Source organism: Mytilus trossulus, chromosome 4 (genome assembly GCF_036588685.1).
Source record: "Mytilus trossulus isolate FHL-02 chromosome 4, PNRI_Mtr1.1.1.hap1, whole genome shotgun sequence".
Classification (NCBI taxonomy): Eukaryota; Metazoa; Mollusca; class Bivalvia; order Mytilida; family Mytilidae; genus Mytilus; species Mytilus trossulus.
The window spans coordinates 50,066,260-50,088,962 of NC_086376.1; the positions used below are offsets into that span (position 1 = coordinate 50,066,260).

Below are 22,703 nucleotides of genomic sequence, written 5' to 3' on the forward strand. Positions count from 1 at the left end.
ACCATAGTGACTAATCAATAGCTATCGTTTATATATCATCTGTGTGCTTGGACTTTAGCATGCTTAACTATAGCATTATTGAATGGCTTAATCTGTATGGCTTGGCTTGCTTGCTAGAATAACAGTAGCAAATATAGTGGCCTTGTCTTGCTGTGTTATGCTGATTACAAAACCATTTATATGATACCTTTTTAACTTTTAAAGATTTCAGTCTGAAATTTTTAATCTGTATATATTAACATTTAAAACTTATGATAGAAGTTTTAAAATAACGTTTTATATGGAATACTTTTAAAATGGATTATATTGCGCCGTGTAACATAAGCCTCACATTCTATATTGATATTTGTGCCCGTGTAAATAAGCCAATTAATTCTTATAATCCGTTTGGATGTGCTCCTCATTAGCAGGAGGAAGATACAGAAAAGAAGAAGAAGAAGTGTAACCCAACTTTGCGCCCCCTAATCTGAAATCCTAGATCCACCCCTTTCCACATTCATTGATCACCCCCTGGATTGGCTTATGTCTTTAGTTTGTTTTATTAAAGCACAAATTACATCCATAAGAGAGCCAAATGTACTAGTACTATATATGTATATGTAGAGTAGGGAAAAAAACGGAATAAATTTCTTATCTCTTCCGATGTAGTAATAAAATACTGGTGTCGACATCTAGTGACGATTTCATAATGAGCAAAATGTTTGTAAATAGTTGACAGAAGGATCTAAACCCTCTTTTATTTAGATTATTAATTGAATTCGCCTATTCAGATATTAGTTTACATACGCCTTTTAAACGTATGTATCTACGCACTAGACGCTGACTGTCAGACAGGTGCTACAAAGTAACATATTTTTAATAGACATTGACTGTACATAAAGACCTGGGTATGTTTTTTGGCCATATTTTAATTTTAGTTGTTGCCTTCTGCTTCTGCCAGATAATGACCAAAATCTATGAATTGATTGTACTGCCTTTTTTTTTGCGCGCGTTCTGGACCTCTCCCCTCCCATTTTTTTTTTAAAATCGTCTGAAATAGTACCGTCAGATCATTACACATGTTCAATCATACATGTATATATATATTATGAATCAGTACTACAACAAATTATCTACATGAACTATGCATGCTTTTTCAATGGAAATTGTGACATCACAATGCATTCATAATAGTATGAAAACCCATGAGACGGGGATATGTTTAAGGAAATTCTTACTGTATACCTTTAAATACACCTTATCGCTCATCCTGGCTGACCCTGCCGCTTGAACTTTTGACGTCAACAACAATCACTTTTCCATTGTGGCGTCAGATATTTTGTTTTATGACGTCAACATTTTACGGGAACCTGTGTGAAATCCAGCAATGGCGGATAAATAGCGATAAGGTGTATTATAATACAAAGGGGTTAATAAACGAACATGTCCTTCAATATTTACTTCTTAAGGAAAACGAATCCATGCCAAGTCGCCCCACACCTAATCGCCCCACTTTTTCACCAACTCGCCCCACTTTAAAAAAAAAACACACCCCAACCTGGATTACCAAATCGCCCCACTTGTGAAATGTGTTAAATTCCGGTTAATATTACTCATGAAAACTCGCCCCACTGAATAGAAAACGATAAAATCTAGATTATTATATTATTAACCAGGATGAATTTAGTAAAGCCAACTCGCCCCACTTTATATGGAAAAGATGTTATCCTGTTGTATATAAGTTGAATTCCATGAATATTACTCCTGCCAACTTGCCCCACTTATGGAAAACGATAATATCTAGATTAATGTATTATTAACCAGGATGAATGTAGTAATGCTAACTCGCCCCACTTATGGAAAAGGATGTTATTCTGTGAGTATTACTCCTGCCAACTCGCCCCACTTAAAAGAAAACGATAATAAGTGGTGTGAGTTTTTATTTTTAATTTATATTAATCTAAATATTACCGTTTTCCATTAAGTGGGGCGAGTTGGCAGGAGTTATATTAAACATGATTTAACCAATTTCACATGTGGGGCGATTTTTTAAAAAGTGGGGCGATTTGGTATTCCAGGTTGTGGCAGTTTTTTTTAAAAGTGGGGCGATTAGGTGTGGGGCGACTTGCCAGTGGAGTGACTTGTCCTGCTTCCAGGAAAACATACATTGTATAGCTTAACATGCTTAAGATGAAAGAGATAGAGATATATATGACTGCAGGCCATTCATGAAAGCATACAATGTACTTACTCATTGCTGTATCTCTTCCAAATGAAATCAACCACAGAAGATTGCAATGTTTATAGTGTTACGTTTTTATGCCCAAGCTACATTAATGTACAATAGTTGTGCGCCCTACCTGCAATAGAAGAGGGTCATTAGATTTTTAGGCAGTTAAGCTGCCTTATGTGAGCACCGTGGATTTGTGTTCTACCCAATAAATGCCAATAAATGCTGAAATATGTGCCATTGTTATAAATCTACATGTAGCTGGATATTACAAAATGTATGTTATTTATAACTTAATGGACATTTTTTTCATACTTTTCATTCTGGATTACAAAAAATATGACCAGAAAAACCTTAAATGATCGTCTATTTTCCCAAAAGTTTTGAAGTTGCACATAGGAAGTAGAGCACATTAGGAATCCATTTGTATTTTATTATCCCCTGATCTTTTGGCTAAGATGTCAAAGAACAAATGTATGAAATATTTAATCGCCGAAAATCTCTAAAGACAAGTAGTTTAGATTTCCCAAATTGCAAAAGTCGTAGGAATATTGTTTGTCATCAATACGTAGTCAACTACGTCAATAAGTTTGACTGTCAGATCACGCTGTTGGCGGCAATTTTGAATTAGAAGACGAAATTTCGTATCTTTTCAATTTGGACGCATGGGTTTAAATTAGCGGTGGTCCAAGGTCTGAAACCTTCCACTTTTGCAGTCGGACTTTCTCCTTGGTTACTAGCTACGCCCAACATGCCCAACGGACCTTGGAAGAAAATAAAAAAATAACTTTCCAAACATTTTTACCAAAGTTTTCTAATAAACAATCTCAAACTTATTTTCATCATTACTATCCATGACAGCGATGTTCAATTTGTTCAACCGCTAGATTTATACAGAAAATCGCCGACATATAATGTGTAATTTCCAGTAAAATTGTATCTCACTCCATCTGTCAAAAACAATATTGAAAATATAATGGCTTCTGCGAGAAGACAATTATAATATCGGACCCGATTCCGGAAGCGGATAATGGCAATCCCGGGTTTGGCTATCATTTAAAAAAAATCCAGACAGGTGACAAAATACATCTATGCATGGTAAATATTAAATATAAACACTAGAATTGAAAGCCAAAAGATATATGAAAAAGAAAGAAAAAGCAGAAAATATTTTGTACACAAATTTTAATTTCAAAATCCAATACAATGTGACAGCTGGGAACAGTTTATCTAACAATATATATGTTCCTGGTAACAGAATAATTTTCTTTATCAGTGATAAATGTTGGTAATGCATGCTAGATGAATTTAAAGTTAAACACATTACTGCAATTTCAAGGGGTATATTTTTTCTTCTCAATTTTGATGGGTCAGTTAAAATAGCTGGAAGTTTCTTATATATAAAAAAAAGATGTGGTATGATTGCCAATGAGACAACTGTCCACAAGAGACCAAAATGACACAGACATTAACAACTATAGGTCATCGTACAACCTTCAACAATGAGCAAAGCCCATACCATTACCACATGGTCAGCTATAAAAGGCCCCGATAAGACAATGTGAAACAATTCAAACGAGAAAACAAATAGCCTTATTTATATAATTTTTTTTAACTAAAAACAAATGTATAACAAATCATATGAAATATAGGTGGAGTTCGTGGGGCCACTCTTTTCCTTCCGGTTAGAAAATTTGGAAACAGTTCAGATTACAAATCTTAAACCATATATATTCATGTATGGGACAATATTACAAATCAAAGGAATAATGTGGGGGTCCCTAGGGTCACTGTTCATCCTCCTGTTTGAGAACTTGGAAACATTTGAGATCCTCAACCCTAAACCATATTTATTCATGTATGGGACAATATAACTATTCAAATGAAATATAGGGGGATTCCCTGGGGGTCACCTCATCCCTCCTGTTTGAGAACTTGGTAACGGTCAAGATCCCCACCCCTTAATCATACATATTCATGTATAGGACAATATAACAAATCATATGAAATATAGCATGTATAGGTGGAGTTCGTGGGGCCACTCCACATGCTCTACCCTTTTCTGTTTGAGAATTTATAACAGTCGAGATCCACAATCTTAAACAATACTAGAACACACCCGCGAAATCGCGGGCATTAAGAGCGTAGTTTAAAGTATGTAAAGTGTTGTTGGAAGAATTTTGTAAAATATTGAATAACTGGAGAATTTCAGCAAAAGTATCATAAGTCATAGGTTATAGGGGAAATATTTTTTTTTTATCCCTCCTCCTTTATTTCCAATACTCCCATTTTTTGGTTTTCTATCAATTTTATATGAACATACATTTAGTATGTTATGAACATTCAAGTAAGGAGTCTGTAACTCAGTGGTTGTTGTTCGTTTATGTGTTACATATTTGTTTTTCGTTCATTTTTTTGTACATAAATAAGGCCGCTAGTTTTCTGGTTTGAATTGTTTAACATTGCGGGGCCCTTTAAAGCTAAGTATGCGGTATGGGCTTTGCTCGTTGTTGAAGGTCGTACGGTAACCTATTATTGTTAATATCTGTGTCATATTGGTCTCTTGTGGAGAGTTGTCTCAATATGGCAATCAAACCACATCTTTTTTTTTTGTAATCAATGAATTTTGTAAAAGATTTAATTTTTGGAGAATTTCAGAAAAGGTATCAAAAGTTCACATGAATATTTTTAGCGCTTATCTGTATATTATGAACATTCATTACTATATAAATATGGTGTTTTAACTTTCAATTCGAAGATTACTAATCGATCCATAGTGGTCATTGATAAAGTATACAGACCCTCTCTATTTAATAAACTCTGTGACTGCCGTGGATAGTAAACTTGAAAATGATAGCAGATATAATAATGAAAATACACTTTATTCTTTGTATATGTATGTTCAAAGTATACAGAAAAACGCAAACCGGAAGTCTAATCTGACTTAAAATTTCGTCCAATGACGGGACAATATGACTTTTTTCTCGTTTTTCTCCACAAATAACTCAATCTGAATAATCATATGAATGGATGACAAATGGCACTTTGAACTGTACCTATAGGACACAGAGGCGTGTTGATCAATTAATTGTGGAAAGAAGAGAAGCAACACCCAAAATGAGGTCTTCTCGTTTAATAGTATAGATATATTTATGTATGGGACAATATTACAAATCAAATGAATTATAAAGGGGTACCTATGGTCACTGTACACCCTTCTGTTTAAGAACTTGGAAAAATTCGAGATCATCACCCCCTAACCATATATACTCATGTATAAGACTATATAACAAATGAAATATAGGGGAAGTCCCTGTGGTCACCCTACCCCTCATGTTTAAGAACTTGGAAACAGTTGGGATCCCCAACTGTGAATTAAATGAAATATAGGGGGAGTCCCTGCAGTCACCCAACCCCTCATGATTGAGAAATTGGAAACAGTAGAGATCCCCACCTTTAAATTAAACCATATACAATGTATATTCATGTATGAAAACTAATCAAATGAAATATAGGGAGAGTCCTTAGGGTCACCCTACCCACTCCTGTTTGATAAAATAGAAACAGATGAGATCCCCACCCCTTAACATATATATTCATGTAGTGGACAATTATAACATATCAAATGAAAAATAGCGGAAGTCACTGGGGTCCCCCATTCCCTCCTGTTTGAAAACTTGATAACGGTCGAGATCCCCACCCATAAACCATATATATTCATTTATGGAACAAAATAAAAAATCAAATCGGAAAAATAGGGGTTGTGCCTAGGGTCACCCCTCACCCTCTTGTGTGTGTTTTGAGAACTTGTAAAAGATTGAGATACCAACGCCTAAACCATATTCATTCCTGTTTGTCATTTCCAAAAAAGATTGAATGACATACAAGGTCAATCTCATAGGCAACACATATGCATATCACTTTGCTAGACCCTAACACCTGTCATTTTATTCCAAACTTTATGGACTTGGGGTGAAGGTGGGAGTCATTTACATTTACTATGGACAGGTCAGTCAGACCTCACCATTGATCTCTGTAGTATAGTAAACATTTGTATGATTTGTGTCTCATAACTTTTGTACTGTACAACACAAACTCAATTTTCTTTCCAGGGAAGCAAGTCCATTCATACTTTTACAAGCTCGTACTAAAGTCAACTTGAACTACTAACAGTCAACTAATACAAACAATTATGATCAACTAGAAGAACTGCAATCATTGCAAATTTGTACCACTGCTGACTCATGAAAAACTCATGACCATTCGTGGTCATGTGTGTTGCTATTGAAAACCTTGATAAAATATAAATTATTTGCCTTAATGATTAATTCATTAAATGAACATAAATGTATAATTATATATGAATGTTTAATGTTTGTTCTTTTAAATCTTTAAAAAAAGTTGAAGCAACATTGTCACAGTTTTCATAATTATGTTTGCCTTGGTTTTTTGTTAACTGCCTACAGTGCTTACAGCGCTTTGATTATGTTTATTAACTTATGAAAAGCAACGTTTACACAGATCTAAACATTCAACATATACATTTTTGTATGTTATGGTAAACCAACTTCACTTCCATTTTTTCATCAAATATAAATACTTCATATTATTTAGTTGAGAGTACACTGACTCACTAACATGTGGTGACTGCTTGAATGATGGTAATTTAATCTATTTTGAAGATCGATCAGATAGGAGGGGGCATTAAGTTTTACCCTTATCCTTCTGCCATCTGTCTGTCCGTCCCATTATTGGTTTAATTTCAATTCTCTAACTTTAGTTTGCCTCAACCAAATGTTATGACTCTTTCAAAATGTTTACACAATGCTAATTACCAGAAAACAAAGATCAAGACCATTCTACGGTAATGTCCCTTGTCAAATGGAAAAATTGTTGAATTTTTATAAGACCGCAAAAATTTAAATTTTATGGTCGTATATTGGTATCACGTTGGCGTCGTCGTCCTCGTCCTCGTCATCGTCCGAATACTTTGGGTTTTCGCACTATAACTTTAGTTTAAGTAAATAGAAACTTATGAAATTTAAACACAAGGTTTATGACCATAAAAGGAAGGTTGGGATTGATTTTGGAAGTTTTGGTCCCAACAGTTTAGGAATTAGGGGCCAAAAAGGGCCCAAATAAGCATTATCTTGGTTTTTGCACAATAACGTAATTAAGTATAAGTAAATAGAAATCAATGAAATTTAAACACAAGATTTTTGAACACAAAAGGAAGTTTGGGATTGATTTTGGGAGTTGAGATCCCAACAGTTTAGGAATTAGGGGCCAAAAAGGGCCCAAATAAGCATTTTTCTTGGTTTTCGCACTATAATTTTGTATAAGTAAATAGAAATCAATGAAATTTAAACACAAGGTTTTTGAACACAAAAGGAAGTTTGGGATTGATTTTGGGAGTTTTGGTCCCAACAGTTTGGGAATAAGGATCCCAAAGGATCCAAAACTAAACTTTGTTTGATTTCATCAAAATTGAATAATTAGGGTTCTTTGATATACCAAATCGAACTGTGTATGTAGATTCTTAATTTTTGGTCCTGTTTTCAAATAGGTCTACATTAAAGTCCAAAGGGTCCAAAATTAAACTTAGTTTGATTTTAACAAAAATTAAATTCTTGGGGTTCTTTGATATGCTGAAACTAAACATGTACTTAGATTTTTGATTATGGGCCCAGTTTTCAAGTTGGTCCAAATCAGGATAAAAAAATATTATATTAAGTATTGTGCAATAGCAAGAAATTTTCCATTGCACAGTATTCAGCAATAGCAAAATCTTCAATTGTACAGTGTTGTGCAATAGCAAGAAATTTTCAATTGCACAGTAATTGTTCAATAGCAAGAAATCTTCATTTGCACAGTATTGTGCAATAGCAAGTATTTTCAATTACACAGTATTGTGCAATATCAAGAAATATCTAATTGCTCAATATTGTGCAATAGCAAGAAATTTTCAATTGGAGTTATCTTTCTTTGTCCAGAATAGTAGTTGAATCAACTTAAATCATTGTTTTATACAATATACAATGTATTTTTACTTTTACTACCAACTGATAAATTAAAACAATCTTTACCATTCAGTGATAACAAGCACTTTTTAGCTCACCTGGCCCAAAGGGCCAAGTGAGCATTTCTCATCACTTGGCGTCCGTCGTCGTCCGTCGTCATTGTCCTGCGTTAACTTTTACAAAATCTTCTCCTCTGAAACTACTGGGCCAAATTTAACCAAACTTGGCCATAATCATCATTGGGGTATCTAGTTTAAAAATTGTGTCCAGTGACCCGGCCAACCAACCAAGATGGCCCCCATGGCTAAAAATAGAACATAGGGGTAAAATGCAGTTTTTGGCTTATAACTCAAAAACCAAAGCATTAAGAGCAAATCTGACATGGGGTAAAATTGTTTATCAGGTTAAGATCTATCTGCCCTGAAATTTTCAGATGAATAAGACATTCCGTTGTTAGGTTGCTGCCCCTGAATTGGTAATTTAAAGGAATTTTTGCTGTTTTTGGTTATTATCTTGAATATTATTATAGATAAAGATAAACTGTAAGCAGCAATAATGTTCAGCAAAGTAAGATCTACAAATAATTCAACATGACCAGAATGGTCATATGACCACTTTAGGAGTTATTGCCCTTTATAGTCAATTTTTAACCATTTTTGTAAATCTTAGTAATCTTTTAGAAAAATCTTCTCCTCTGAAACTACTGGGCCAAATTAATTGAAACTTGGCCACAATCATCATTGGGGTATCTAGTTTTAAAAATGTGTCTGGTAACTCGGCCAACCAACCAAGATGGCCGCCATGGCTAAAAATAGAACATGGGGGTAAAATGCAGTTTTTGGCTTATAACTCACAAACCAAAGCATTAAGAGCAAATCTTACAGGAAGTAAAATTGTTGATCAAGTCAAGATCTATCTGCCCAGGAATTTTCAGATGCATCAGACAACCTGTTTTTAGGTTACTGCCCCTGAATTGGTAATTTTGAGGAAATTTTGCTGTTTTTTTGTTATTATCTTGAATATTATTATAGATAGAGATAAACTGTAAAGAGCAATAATGTACAGCAAAGTAAGACCTAAAAATAAGTCAGCATGACCTAAATAGTCAATTGACCCCCTAAGGAGTTATTGCCCTTCATAGTCAATTTTTAACAATTTTCACAAAATTTGTAGATTTTCACTAACATTTTCCACAGAAACTACTGTTATAGATAGAGATAATTGTAAGCAGCAAAAATGTTTAGTAAAGTAAGATCTACAAACCAATCACCATCACCAAAACACAATTTTGTCATGAATCCATCTGTGTACAATATTTAATATTCGATGATATTAACATAGACCAAGGTGAGCGACACAGGCTCTTTAGAGCCTCTAGTTTTACATTTTGATATTTTATGATGTATTTAAATGAGCAGTTATTGTTGCAAACTCGATTAGAAATTTGAACTGAGATCAGTTTTGGCATACATGGCATAAGGAAAAGGGGGATGCGAAAAAAAAGGGGGGGTCAATTTTTCTCATTTCAGATTTCATAAATAAAGAGAAAATTTCTTCAAACATTTTTTTGAGAGGATTAATATTCAACGGCATAGTGAATTGCTCAAAGGCAAAACAAAATTTTAAGTTCATTAGACCACATTCATTCTGTGTCAGAAACCTATGCAGTGTCAACTATTTAATCACAATCCAAATTTAGAGCCGAATCCAGCTTGAATGTTGTGTCCATACTCGCCCAACCGTTCAGGGTTCAACCTCTGCGGTCGTATAAAGCTGCGCCCTGCAAGCATCTGGTTGTTTCTAGTCTCTAACTTTTCCTCAACCAAATGTTATGAAACTTATATACAATGCTTAGCTTATTACCACTAAATACAGATCCAGTATGCACTTTGGTGGCATCACTTTCAGGGTTGACCAAAACCCGGGTTTTATGAGTATTTCCCAGCCCAGTGGGAAAACCCGGGTTTTACCAGGTGATAATGGGCAATACTGGGTAATATGAATTACCGGCCTGAATTTTGGAGAGGATTCAGTGATTTAACACAAATGTTATACATTTAAGATATGTATAAACACATTTTGATTTATAGATAAGTTTCATACTTGTTTAAGAGATGTATAATACAAGTGTAACAGTATACATTTGAGAATGTATTATTCTAGCAACTCTGAGACAGGTAAATTAGAAGACACGAAAAGCCTTTCTCAATCTTCTTGTAATGACTCAATGATTACCTGTAAGGCTGTATAAAATTTATATATTTGGCTATAACACTATGAAACTACCACAAGTATTTACTCTTTTGTGTTAAAATAGGCTTAAAAATTCATAATGCCCAGTAATACCCATTTCAGTGAGTATTGCCCAGCCTTGGAAAAGCCGGGTTTTCCCACTTGGGGTTTCCTGGGAGGGTAATTCTTTGCCAACCCTGGTCACTTTTACCATTCTAGAGTTATGCCCTTTATCTGATATCTATGATGAGTTTATTTACAACCACTGGGTCGATGCCACTGCTGGTGGAGATTTATTTCCCCGAGGGTATCACAAGCCCAGTAATCAGCACTTTTGTGCTGACATGGATTGTCATTGATATGGTTATATTTATAAATTTACTGTTAACAAATTTTTGAATTTTTTGAAATACTAAGGCTTTTCTACCTCAGGCATAGATTACCTTAGCTTTTTTTGGCAACACTTATAGGAATTTTGGTTTTCAATGCTCTTCAACTTCGTACTTTATTTGGCCTTTTAACCTTTTTGAATTCGAGCGTCACTGAAGAGTCTTTTGTAGACGAAACGTGTCTGGCGTATTTACTAAATTTAGTCCTGATATCTATGATGAGTTTATTTACAAATGGAAAAATTGCTAAATTTTTTGTTTTTGTTCTCTAACTTTAGTTTGCCTCATCCAAATGTTATGAAACTTATATACAATGCTTATTACCACAATTTACAGATTAAGTTTGAATTCTGTTGCTGTCACTTTTAATGTTTTAGAGTTATGTCCTTTTTTTGCTAAAATAAAAAAAAAATATTAAGTAATGTTTATAGTTGAATCAACTACAATGAATGATCTATACACTGTAATGTTTAATGTTGCCTTCCACTGATAAATTAAAGCAATTTTTACCCTCCATTTCTTAAAATATTTAAAGTCTTCTTTGCAAATTGGAGTTATCTTCTTTCTCAAGAACCACATTCATTTTGTGTGACTGTCACAAACCTACGCTGTGTCTTATATTCAATCACAATCCAAATTCAGAGCTGATAAGCTTAAATGCTGTGTCATACTTGCTTAACGGTTCAGAGTTCAACCTTTGCAGGAAAATCCTGTTTGCTGTCACTCTTAAAACCTTTTGTTATAGTTTTGGGGAAGAGGTTCTGACATTTTTTCATACTTTATTTTTTTATTTTTTAGCTTTTTCATAACTTTTTTTCATTGTTTTTAATTGCCTTAAATTTTTTCATTTTTACATACATGTAGATAATCAACATTTCTGATTTATATATAAAAGCAACAAATAGTTCTATGGATGTATGGCAGGATAAACATTAAACAGAATGAGTAAATTATTATCCATATAACAATCTTACATCTTAATGGAAAATATATTCAAATCTTTAAAACAATTTCAATGGTATTGTATTTGTCCCAACTGTTCAGGGTTCAACCTCTGTGTTCATATCAAGCTGTGCTCAGCGAAGCATTTTATTAAGATCTTTTGCCACATTTTATTTTGTGTCAGAAATCTATATAATCAACAATCCAAATTTAGACAGTATCAAAATGCAAGCTTGAATATTGTGTCAAACTTTCTTCAAATGCTTAGGGTTTCGACTCTGTGGTCGTATCAGACTGTGATTGGTGAAGCATTTTATTTGCATGTGCCATTATTTGAGTTTGAAAAGAAGAGTGGTGAAAGATACCAAAGGAACATTCAAACTCAAAGTCGAAAAATAAACTGATAATGCCACATGTGGCAAAAAACACAAAAATAATAAAACACAAAATAACTGTACACAAAACAAAATCTAAAGATATTTAGCATCTTTTTGCCATTGGTGCCAAATGTTACGATTAACAATGTCATTTTCTGTTAATTATAAACTGAATATGATAGCATTTTTTTTTTTAAGGAATGGGTAATTCAAAATCCACAAAATGTGCAGAGACAGTTTCTCTTGGAATGCCTCAGAAGGAAAGGGATCTCCATCTGGCTGTGATGGCTAACGATAAAGAGGGAGTAAAATTATGTGTTACACATGGAGCTGATCTGAACTATCCCTGGAGTAATCCAGATGTACCAAGTGTTAAAGATAGTACAACTCCTATGTTGGCAGCTGTTTCTTTAAACCATGTAGAAATTACTGAGGCATGTATCAAATTCAAGATTTTTACAAAGATCTCTAAGTTTTAGGCCCCGTTTTTAAATTGGTCCACATGAGGTCCAAAGGGATTTAAAGTAAGTTTGATTTTAACAAAAATTGAATTCTTGGGGTTTATTGATATGCTGAATCAAACATGTATTTAGATTTTTGATAACCAAGTTGGTCCAAATTGGGGTCCAAAATTAAAATTTGTTTGATTTCAACAAAAATTGAATATATTTGGTTCTTATATATTAGATATGCTAAATCTAACCATATATTTAGATTTTTGATTTTTGGGCCCTGTTATTAAATTGGTCTAAATTGAGGTCAAAAGGATCCAAAATTTAACTTTGTGTGTCAAAAACCTATGTTATGTCCAAAATTTTATCACAATCCAAATTCAGACAGTATCAAGCTTGAATATTGTGTCCAAATTTCCCCCATCTGTTCCAGTGTTTGACCTCTGCGGTCAGATCAGACTGTGCTCAACAAAGCATTTTGTTTGAGAATCAAATCAGTCAATCAAATGATTTACCTTTGTTTCATTTTCAATGTTGACATTCTTTTCTTTTAAATAACTTACCATGCACACTGCAAGCATTATCAATCTCTAGATAAGGTATTAAATTGAAGTTAACATAAATAAGGATTCAATGAGGTTGAATTATTCACTTGCAAGTGAACCCATTTCAAAATTTTGAAATCTTTCACCATTTTTATTTTGTGTCAGAAACCTATATTATGTAATAAAAAAAAATGATCACACTCCAATTTCAGACAGTATCAACTTCAAGTTTGAATATTGTGCCCTAACATACACCAACTATTCAGTGTTCAACTTCTGAGGTCATATCAGGCTGCGCTCAGCAAATGATTTTATTTCTTCAAGTTTGATGCACTTGTTTTCAAATGAATATATTCTAAATTTGCTTTATTTCAGATTTTGATAAGAGCAGGGGCAAAGATAAATATGACTGATAGAAATGACTGTACACCTCTGTATAAAGCTGCTTTCCATGGGAGACCTATTTTGCTAGATATTTTGTTAAAAGCTGGTAATATATTTTTGAAAATAGTAGTCTTGAACAAGTAGTTTTTAGCGTGAATTTTTTTTCATACTTTTAATTTTCTGTTATCCCTGTTAATCAAAAGGATACAATCCTTAAAAATTTACCATAATTTTGTTCATGTTAAATGTGCTAATAATGAAACTACAAGATTTAGACAGACTTAAGGCCTGGCATTGTTTTAATCATATATTTTTTCTCCCATCGCTGAGGTAACAAAACTAGAGGCTCCAAAGAGCCTGTGTCGCTCACCTTGGTCTATGTGAATATTAAACAAAGGAAGCAGATGGATTCATGACAAAATTGTGTTTTGGTGATGGTGATGTGTTTGTAAATCTTACTTTACTAGTCTTGCTGCTTATTTACATTTATCTCTATCTATAATGAACTTGGACCAGTAGTTTCAGTCATTGTCAGTGGAAAATGTTAATAAAAATTTACAAATTTTATGAAAATTGTTAAAAATTGACTATAAAGGACAATAACTCCTTAGGGGGTCAATTGACAATTTCGATCATGTTGACTTATTTGTAAATCTTACTTTGCTGAACATAATTGCTGTTTACAGTTTATCTCTATCTATAATAAAATTTAAGATAATAACCAAAAACAGCAAAATTTCCTTAAAATTACCGATTCAGGGGCAGCAACCCAACAATGGGTTGTCAGATTCATCTGAAAATAATAGAGCAGATAGATTTTGATCTGATTAATAATTTTACCTCGTGTTGGATTTGCTCTAAATGCTTTGGTTTTTGAGTTATAAGCCAAAAACTGCATTTTACCCCTATGTTCTATTTTTAGCTGTGGCGGCCATCTTGATTTGATAGTCGGGTCACCGGACACATTTTTAAAACTAGATACCCCAAAGATGATGATTGCCAAGTTTGGTTCAATTTGGCCCAGTAGTTTCAGAGGAGAAGATTTTTGTAAAAGATAACTAAGATTTACGAAAAATGGTTAAAAATTGACTATAAAGGGCAATAACTCCTAAACGGGTCAACTGACCATTTCGGTCATGTTGACTTATTTGTAAATCCTACTTTACTAAACATTATTGCTGTTTACAGTTTATCTCTAACTATAATAATATTCAAGATAATAACCAAAAACAGCAAAATTTCCACAAAATTACCAATTCAGGGGCAGCAACTCAACAACGGGTTGACCGCTTCATCTGAAAATTTCAGGGCAGATAGATCTTGACCTGATAAACATTTTTACCCCATGTCAGATTTCCTCTAAATGCTTTGGTTTTTGAGTTATAAACCAAAAACTGCATTTTACCCCTATGTTCTATTTTTAGCCGTGGCGGCCATCTTGGTTGGTTGACCGGGTCACGCCACACATTTTTTAAACTAGATACCCCAATGATGATTGTGGCCAAGTTTGGTTCAATTTGGCCCAGTTGTTTCAGAGGAGAAGATTTTTGTAAAAGATAACTAAGATTTACGAAAAATGGTTAAAAATTGACTATAAAGGGCAATAACTCCTAAACGGGTCAACTGACCATTTCGGTCATGTTGACCTTTTTGTAAATCCTACTTTACTAAACATTATTGCTGTTTACAGTTTATCTCTATCTATAATAATATTCAAGATAATAACCAAAAACTGCAAAATTTCCACAAAATTACCAATTCAGGGGCAGCAACCCAACAACGGGTTGACCGATTCATCTCAAAATTTCAGGGCAGATAGATCTTGACCTGATAAACATTTTTACCCCTTGTCAGATTTCCTCTAAATGCTTTGGTTTTTGAGTTATAAGCCAAAAACTGCATTTTACCCCTATGTTCTATTTTTAGCCGTGGCGGCCATCTTGGTTGGTTGACCAAGTCACGCCACACATTTTTTAAACTAGATACCCCAATGATGATTGTGGCCAAGTTTGGTTTAATTTGGCCCAGTAGTTTTAGAGGAGAAGATTTTTGTAAAAAGATAACTAAGATTTACGAAAAATGGTTAAAAATTGACTATAAAGGGCAATAACTCCTAAACGGGTCAATTGACAATTTCGGTCATGTTGACTTATTTGTAAATCCTACTTTACTAAACATTATTGCTGTTTACAGTTTATCTCTATCTATAATAATATTCAAGATAATAACCAAAAACTGCAAAATTTCCACAAAATTACCAATTCAGAGGCAGCAACCCAACAACGGGTTGACCGATTCATCTGAAAATTTTAGGGCAGATAGATCTTGACCTGATAAACATTTTTACCCCATGTCAGATTTCCTATAAATGCTTTGGTTTTTGAGTTATAAGCCAAAAACTGCATTTTACCCCTATGTTCTATTTTTAGCCGTGGCGGCCATCTTGGTTGGTTGACCGGGTCACGCCACACATTTTTTAAACTAGATACCCCAATGATGATTGTGGCCAAGTTTGGTTCAATTTGGCCCAGTAGTTTCAGAGGAGAAGATTTTTGTAAAAGTTAACAACGACGACGGACGACGGACGCAAAGTGATGGGAAAAGCTCACTTGGCCCTTCGGGCCAGGTGAGCTAAAAATGAGCATGCTGTTTCTGGCTGTGGTGCCATCAACAATGTATTAGTTTGTGATTAGGTCAGTTTATGGGGAACCACCAGTGGATTGGTCAATGATATTAAGTATGCAGTTAGTTGTATGAGCATTGGCACTTCTCATTTCTTTGGAAATTATTTGTCCCCGCACCTTTATCATAGTTCAAGGACTTTGATTGATTGCATAGTTTTCATGTTAACATATTTCCATTTTAATTTCAACATTTGATATACTACCAAAATTGCAAAACTTGACATCTCTTAATAACAGTTTATTTATGTTACATATATACACCAGTAACTGCAACAGGTGTAACACCACTAATTTGGGCCCGGCCAGAAAGCACATACCAGAAAGTAGTACATATTTAACACAAAATAGTTCCTATGCATGAGTGTAACTTTCAAAATATGTAGAATATTTAGGTATTTTTGGCATAAAAAACAGCTGAAGGACTGATGATCATTGTAGAACAGATTTTGACTTATAGTTTTGAATACTGAAAAAAATGCATCAAATTTTAAAAAGAGGGTACATTTTGTCTGTTTGTCAGATCTGAAGTACCTGTTTTGGTACATTTAAAGTTCCGGGAACCAGTCCTTTCTTATATGCCATTAAAGGTATGTTAATTTTTTTCAGTACAAGACACCATTTTAAAGTGTTTCTTTGACATGTAATGATGGTCACTTTATTTGAAATTAATACAAAAGAGATGTGCCTGCTGAAATGGAGGAATTTTACATAGAAAGCAATGGGATTATCAATAAGTGGTTTACTTCCATATTGTTTCTTTTCAAAATCTTATATGATGGATCTGCTTATCATAAATGATCATCATTCATGAGAGAAATAAAAAGAGGATGAAGAGTTGTCTCATTGGCACTCATACCACATCTTCCTTTATCTACTTACTAATTTCCATGCTGTTTACAAAAATGTTTTAATGTTTACTTATTTAGTGTTATATCTTGATTTTTACCAAATTAAGGTAGTGTCACTTTAACTGTTCTTCCATTATGTCCCTTTTTTTTTTTTAACTTTATATGATATGCAAGTGGGGCATCATCTGAGTCCAATGGACACATTTCCCATTTATTTTATAAAGATTATACCATTGGTTTTCCTGTTTGAATGGGTTAACATCAGTTATTTTTGGGGCTCTTTATAGGATGCTGTTGAGTGTGAGCCAAGGCTCTATCTTTGTTGAAGATCGTACTTTGACCTACATGTATAAGGCTATAATAGTTAACATTTACAAAGTGGTTGTCCCATTGGCTTTCATACTACATCTTCTTATATATATCTATAAGAGTGAAGTCAATAGAAAACATTTACTAATTTCCATGCACACAAGACACAACAAATTTTTGAACAAAGTCATCTTATAAGAGGTACACATTAACCCAAATGTTTTGAAAGTCAAAAATATAAAAGTTTTAGCACAAAAACCAAAAGGGCCTAAACATGCTATAAATGTAAAGGGAACTGTAAAATCCTTTTCAGAACAACTTTGCCATTAGGGAGTTACAACAGTATAAGCTTTAGTATTACATGATTGTATCACATAAGAATTTCAAATTTTAAATACAGACAAAATGTGTAATTTGAATCAAGCCAATACTAAATCACTGGCTACTTGGTGGGAATTTAGTACACCATCAGTGACACTGGTAGTGGTATAATGGATGATATAACTTCTGGAGTGAACCTCTCCATGCTCTCATAGTACAGTGCACACAAAAAGTTTAGAATTATGGAGAGCAGCAAGGAAACCAAAAAGGCCAATATAGAATGGCAAAACTGTCAAAAAGTTCAAATTTGTCTGATTGTATATACATTTTGTAATAAGGAACTTACAATTTTAATGATGTATTACTAAAGTATGATTTGGATTTAAGGTGCTGACATTAACAAATGTGACAAAGCTGGACAGACTCCATTGTATATATGTGTACAGAATGCCATTGTACATTCCAGTTATAGAGCTGTAGAGAGACTTCTTTCTGGTGGGGCATCATTACAATTGTAAGTCATAGATTTTAATTGAAAGAATATTTTGTTTAACCCTTGAACTCTTTAGAAAGGGATCAATAGATTTATATTTGCCTAAATATAAAAAACAAGATGTGGTATGATTTCCAATGAGACAAATCTCCACAAGAGACCAAAATGACACAGAAATTAACAACTATAGGTCACTGTACGGCCTTCAACAATGACCAAAGCCCATACCACATATTCAGCTAGCAAATATTGCTTGCATATCTAGGATGAAAGTTAGAAAGGCTCTGTTTTAATTGATGTGCTGCACACAACACTTTCTATTACAAAGAAGAATGCATATTTTCAATAGAAATACTGTGCTTCATGCCCACAACACTATCTGTACAAAATACATTGTATGGCAAGTGTTGTGCAATGCTTAAAAATTTATAATGCAGAATAAACATGGAATTCATTAAAAATTTCAAGCACAAGAAATTATGCAAATTTGATAATTAAAAATAATTCCAAGTTGAAATAATAGCCTTTTTATTGTAAATTCAGAAATTCTTGCTATTATTTTATAAATGTGAATTGTGCAACTGGGCTAGTATGGTTATAATTAAAAACAAGCATTCAAAACTGATATATGCATCTGAATGCAGAATATCTAAAATGGCTATAATAGTAAATCTCATTATTGTCCATTCTCCATAAATCGCAATAATAAAGGCATGCATCAATTTCTGAATTTACATCTGTTGCTTTACCATTGTACACATGCAAAAATTTATTTGCACTGTTGGACCAATTGATTCCTGCACTTTGTGTTTCAGAATATACATTTTCACCTTGTCTTATGCAAGCTTTTTGGTTCAGCTCTTACACACCCTGGATATACATTTTCAACATCCTCTTACCCCAAAGAATATGGGAGAAAAAAATCATGTCAGGAAGGTCTTGATTGTTGTTTGCTTGTAGCCTAAATTACATGTACAGCAGGGAAAGTTTTCTTTTGCTAGAAATTTTATAGACTTAGATGTAAGGCTGAACACTTTTGACTTTTTTAGCTCACCTGGCCCGAAGGGCCAAGTGAGCTTTTCTCATCACTTGGCGTCCGGCGTCCGTCGTCGTCGTCCGTCGTCGTCGTCCGTCGTCGTCGTCCGTCGTCGTCCTGCGTTAACTTTTACAAAAATCTTCTCCTCTGAAACTACTAGGCCAAATTTAACCAAACTTGGCCACAATCATCATTGGGGTATCTAGTTTAAAAATTGTGTCCGGTGACCCTGCCAACTGACCAAGATGGCCGCCATGGCTATAAATAGAACATAGGGGTAAAATGCAGTTTTTGGCTTATAACTCAAAAACCAAAGCATTTAGGGCAAATCTGACATGGGGTAATATTGTTAATCAGGTTAAGATCTATCTGCTCTGAAATTTTCAGATGAATCTGACATTCCGTTGTTAGGTTGCTGCCCCTGAATTGGTAATTTTAAGGAAATTTTGTTGTTTTTGGTTATTATCTTGAATATTATTTTAGATAGAGATAAACTGTAAAAAGCAATAATGTTCAGCAAAGTAAGATCTACAAATAAGTCAACATGACCAAAATGATCAGTTGACCACTTTAGGAGTTATTGCCCTTTATAGTCAATTTATAACCATTTTTCGTAAATCTTAGTAATCTTGTAGAAAAATCTTCTCCTCTGAAACTGCTGGACCAAATTATTTGAAACTTGGCCACAATCATCATTGGGGTATCTAGTTTAAAAATTTTGTCCGGTGACCCCGCCAACTAACCAAGATGACCGCCATGGCTATAAATAGAACATAGGGGTAAAATGCAGTTTTTGGCTTATAACTCAAAAACCAAAGCATTTAGAGCAAATCTGACATTGGATAAAATTGTTAATCAGGTGAAGATCTATCTGCCCTGAAATTTTCAGATGAATTGGACAACCTGTTTTTGGGTTGCGGCCCCTGAATTGTTAATTTTAAGGAAATTTTGCTGTTTTTGGTTATTATATTGAATATTATTATAGATATAGGTAAACTGTAAACAGCAATAATGTTCAGCAAGGTCAGAGTTACAAATAAGTCAACATGACCAAAATGGTCAGTTGACCTCTTTAGGAGTTATTGCCCTTTAAAGTCAATTTTTAACCATTTTTCGTAAATTTTATATATCTTTTACTAAAATCTTCTTCTCTGAAACGCTGTGCCAAATTGATCCAAACTTGGCCACAATCATCTTTGGGGTTTCTTGTTTAAAAAATGTGTCCGGTGACCTGGCCATCAAACCAAGATGGCCGCCACGGCTAAAAATAGAACATAGGGGTAAAATGCAGTTTTTGGCTTATAACTCAAAAACCAAATAATTTAGAGAAAATCTGACATGAAGTAAAATTGTTAATCAGGTCAAGATCTATCTGCCCTGAAATTTTCAGATGAATTGGACAACCTGTTTTTGGGTTGCAGCCCCTGAATTGGTAATTTTAAGGACATTTTGCTGTTTTTGGTTATTATATTGAATATTATTATAGATATAGGTAAACTATAAACAGCAATAATTTTCAGCAAAGTAAGATCTACAAATAAGTAAACATGAACGAAATGGTCAATTGACCCCTGTAGGAGTTATTGACCTTTGTAGTCAATTTTCAATCTGCTTCCTTTATTTAATATTCACATAGACCAAGGTGAGCGACACAGGCTCTTTAGAGCCTCTAGTTCTAAATTGCACAGATTTTTAGTGGAAGAAGACGTCAAGTCTTCTGAAGACTTAAGGGGCTGACCATTTGCATTGAGTCTCCGTATGCCGCATTCATTTCGTGTATTACAATTTCAAAACAACTTAAGATTCCTGACACCGATTTTTACACATGATTAGGCATCTGAATCATTTAATTTGTAAATTATGATTGTAAAACAATCACTATCGTAAATATGACCCTTTTATTTATGTAAATTATTAGATTTCATCTCATCCACATGAACGTTATTTGTTTAACAGGATGTTTTAACTGTAGATATTTGTATTACGCATGCGTGAATTTGGTATCGGGACAACTCGCCCTGTTTACAAGTTCGCTCTTGAAGTTACGAATTTACAATCCTGCAGACAAGAAGATTTTGTTTTTATATAAATAAAAAGGATATATAAAGTGTTGTCTTAATTCATGGTTTTCCTTTGTCATGTGAATTAGATGCCCTTCGTTACATACATGTGAAAAAACTGCCGTTTTCAGGGGTCTCCTCCCGTCCTCCCGTTTAGGAGAAAAGCTCCCGTGTATGAAATATTTCATGAATGAAAATTTTCAGACGCCATATTTGATCATTTCTTACTACTGTACGGGTGTAATTAACACCCGTGTTAAATTTTACCTGAACATCAAAGAAGATGTATAATTATATGGCTTCACTTGACAGCTTGGGTGTCAAACATACTGGTAATCAACGATGTTTAGCTCCGGCTAACTGCCGTTGTGTTATCAAAACGATGTGTATTGGGAATATTGAAATACTTTTTAGCTCACCTGGCCCAAAGGGCCAAGTGAGCTTTTCTCATCACTTTGCGTCCGGCGTCCGGCGTCCGGCGTCCGTCGTCCGGCGTTAGCTTTTACAAAAATCTTCTCCTCTGAAACAACTGGGCCAAATCAAACCAAACTTGGCCACAATCATCAGTGGGGTATCTAGTTTAAAAAATGTGTGGCTTGACCCGGTCAACCAACCAAGATGGCCACCACGGCTAAAAATAGAACATAGGGGTAAAATGCAGTTTTTGGCTTATAACTCAAAAACCAAAGCATTTAGAGCAAATCCGACATGGGGTTAAAATGTTTATCAGGTCAAGATCTATCTGCCCTGAAATTTTCAGATGAATCGGTCAATCGGTTGTTGGGTTGCTGCCCCTGAATTGGTAATTTTGAGGAAATTTTGCTGTTTTTGGTTATTATCTTGAATATTATTATAGATAAAGATAAACTGTAAACAGCAATAATGTTCAGCAAAGTAAGATCTACAAATAAGTCAACATGACCAAAATGGTCAGTTGACCAGTTTAGGAGTTATTGCCCTTTATAGTCAATTTTTAACCATTTTTCGTAAATTAAAGTAATCTTTTACAAAAATCTTCTTCTCTGAAACTACTGGGCCAAATTAATCCAAACTTGGCCACAATCATCTTTGGGGTATCTAGTTTAAAAAATGTGTGGCGTGACCTGGTCAACCAACCAAAATGGCCACCACGGCTAAAAATAGAACATAGGGGTAAAATTCAGTTTTTGGCTTATTACTCAAAAACCAAAGCATTTTGAGAAAATCTGACGGAATAAAAATGTTTATCAGGTCAAGATCTATCTGCCTTGAAATTTTCAGATGAATCGGTCAATAGGTTGTTGGGTTGCTGCCCCTGAATTGGTAATTTTGAGGAAATTTTGCTGTTTTTGGTTATTATCTTGAATATTATTATAGATAGAGATAAACTGTAAACACCAATAATGTTCAGCAAAGTAAGATC

General features: G+C 34.0%; 1 protein-coding gene across 3 annotated transcripts in view; it reads left to right on the forward strand.

The window, feature by feature from the left end:
• Positions 1 to 643: 643 nt before the first annotated feature.
• The window catches only part of LOC134715454 (serine/threonine-protein phosphatase 6 regulatory ankyrin repeat subunit B-like), a 30,095-nt gene continuing 8,035 nt past the window's right edge, over positions 644 to 22,703 (forward strand). Inside the window, exons 1-4 of one of the 3 annotated variants that reach the window (XM_063577633.1) lie at positions 644 to 699; positions 12,368 to 12,603; positions 13,542 to 13,656; positions 18,100 to 18,226. In XM_063577633.1, the coding sequence (XP_063433703.1) occupies positions 12,370 to 12,603; positions 13,542 to 13,656; positions 18,100 to 18,226 (476 nt within the window). In that variant the 5' untranslated portion in view covers positions 644 to 699; positions 12,368 to 12,369. Of the gene's footprint in view, positions 888 to 12,367; positions 12,604 to 13,541; positions 13,657 to 18,099; positions 18,227 to 22,703 lie in introns of all 3 variants that reach the window. The other 2 variants (XM_063577631.1, XM_063577632.1) reach the window with 2 other exon arrangements.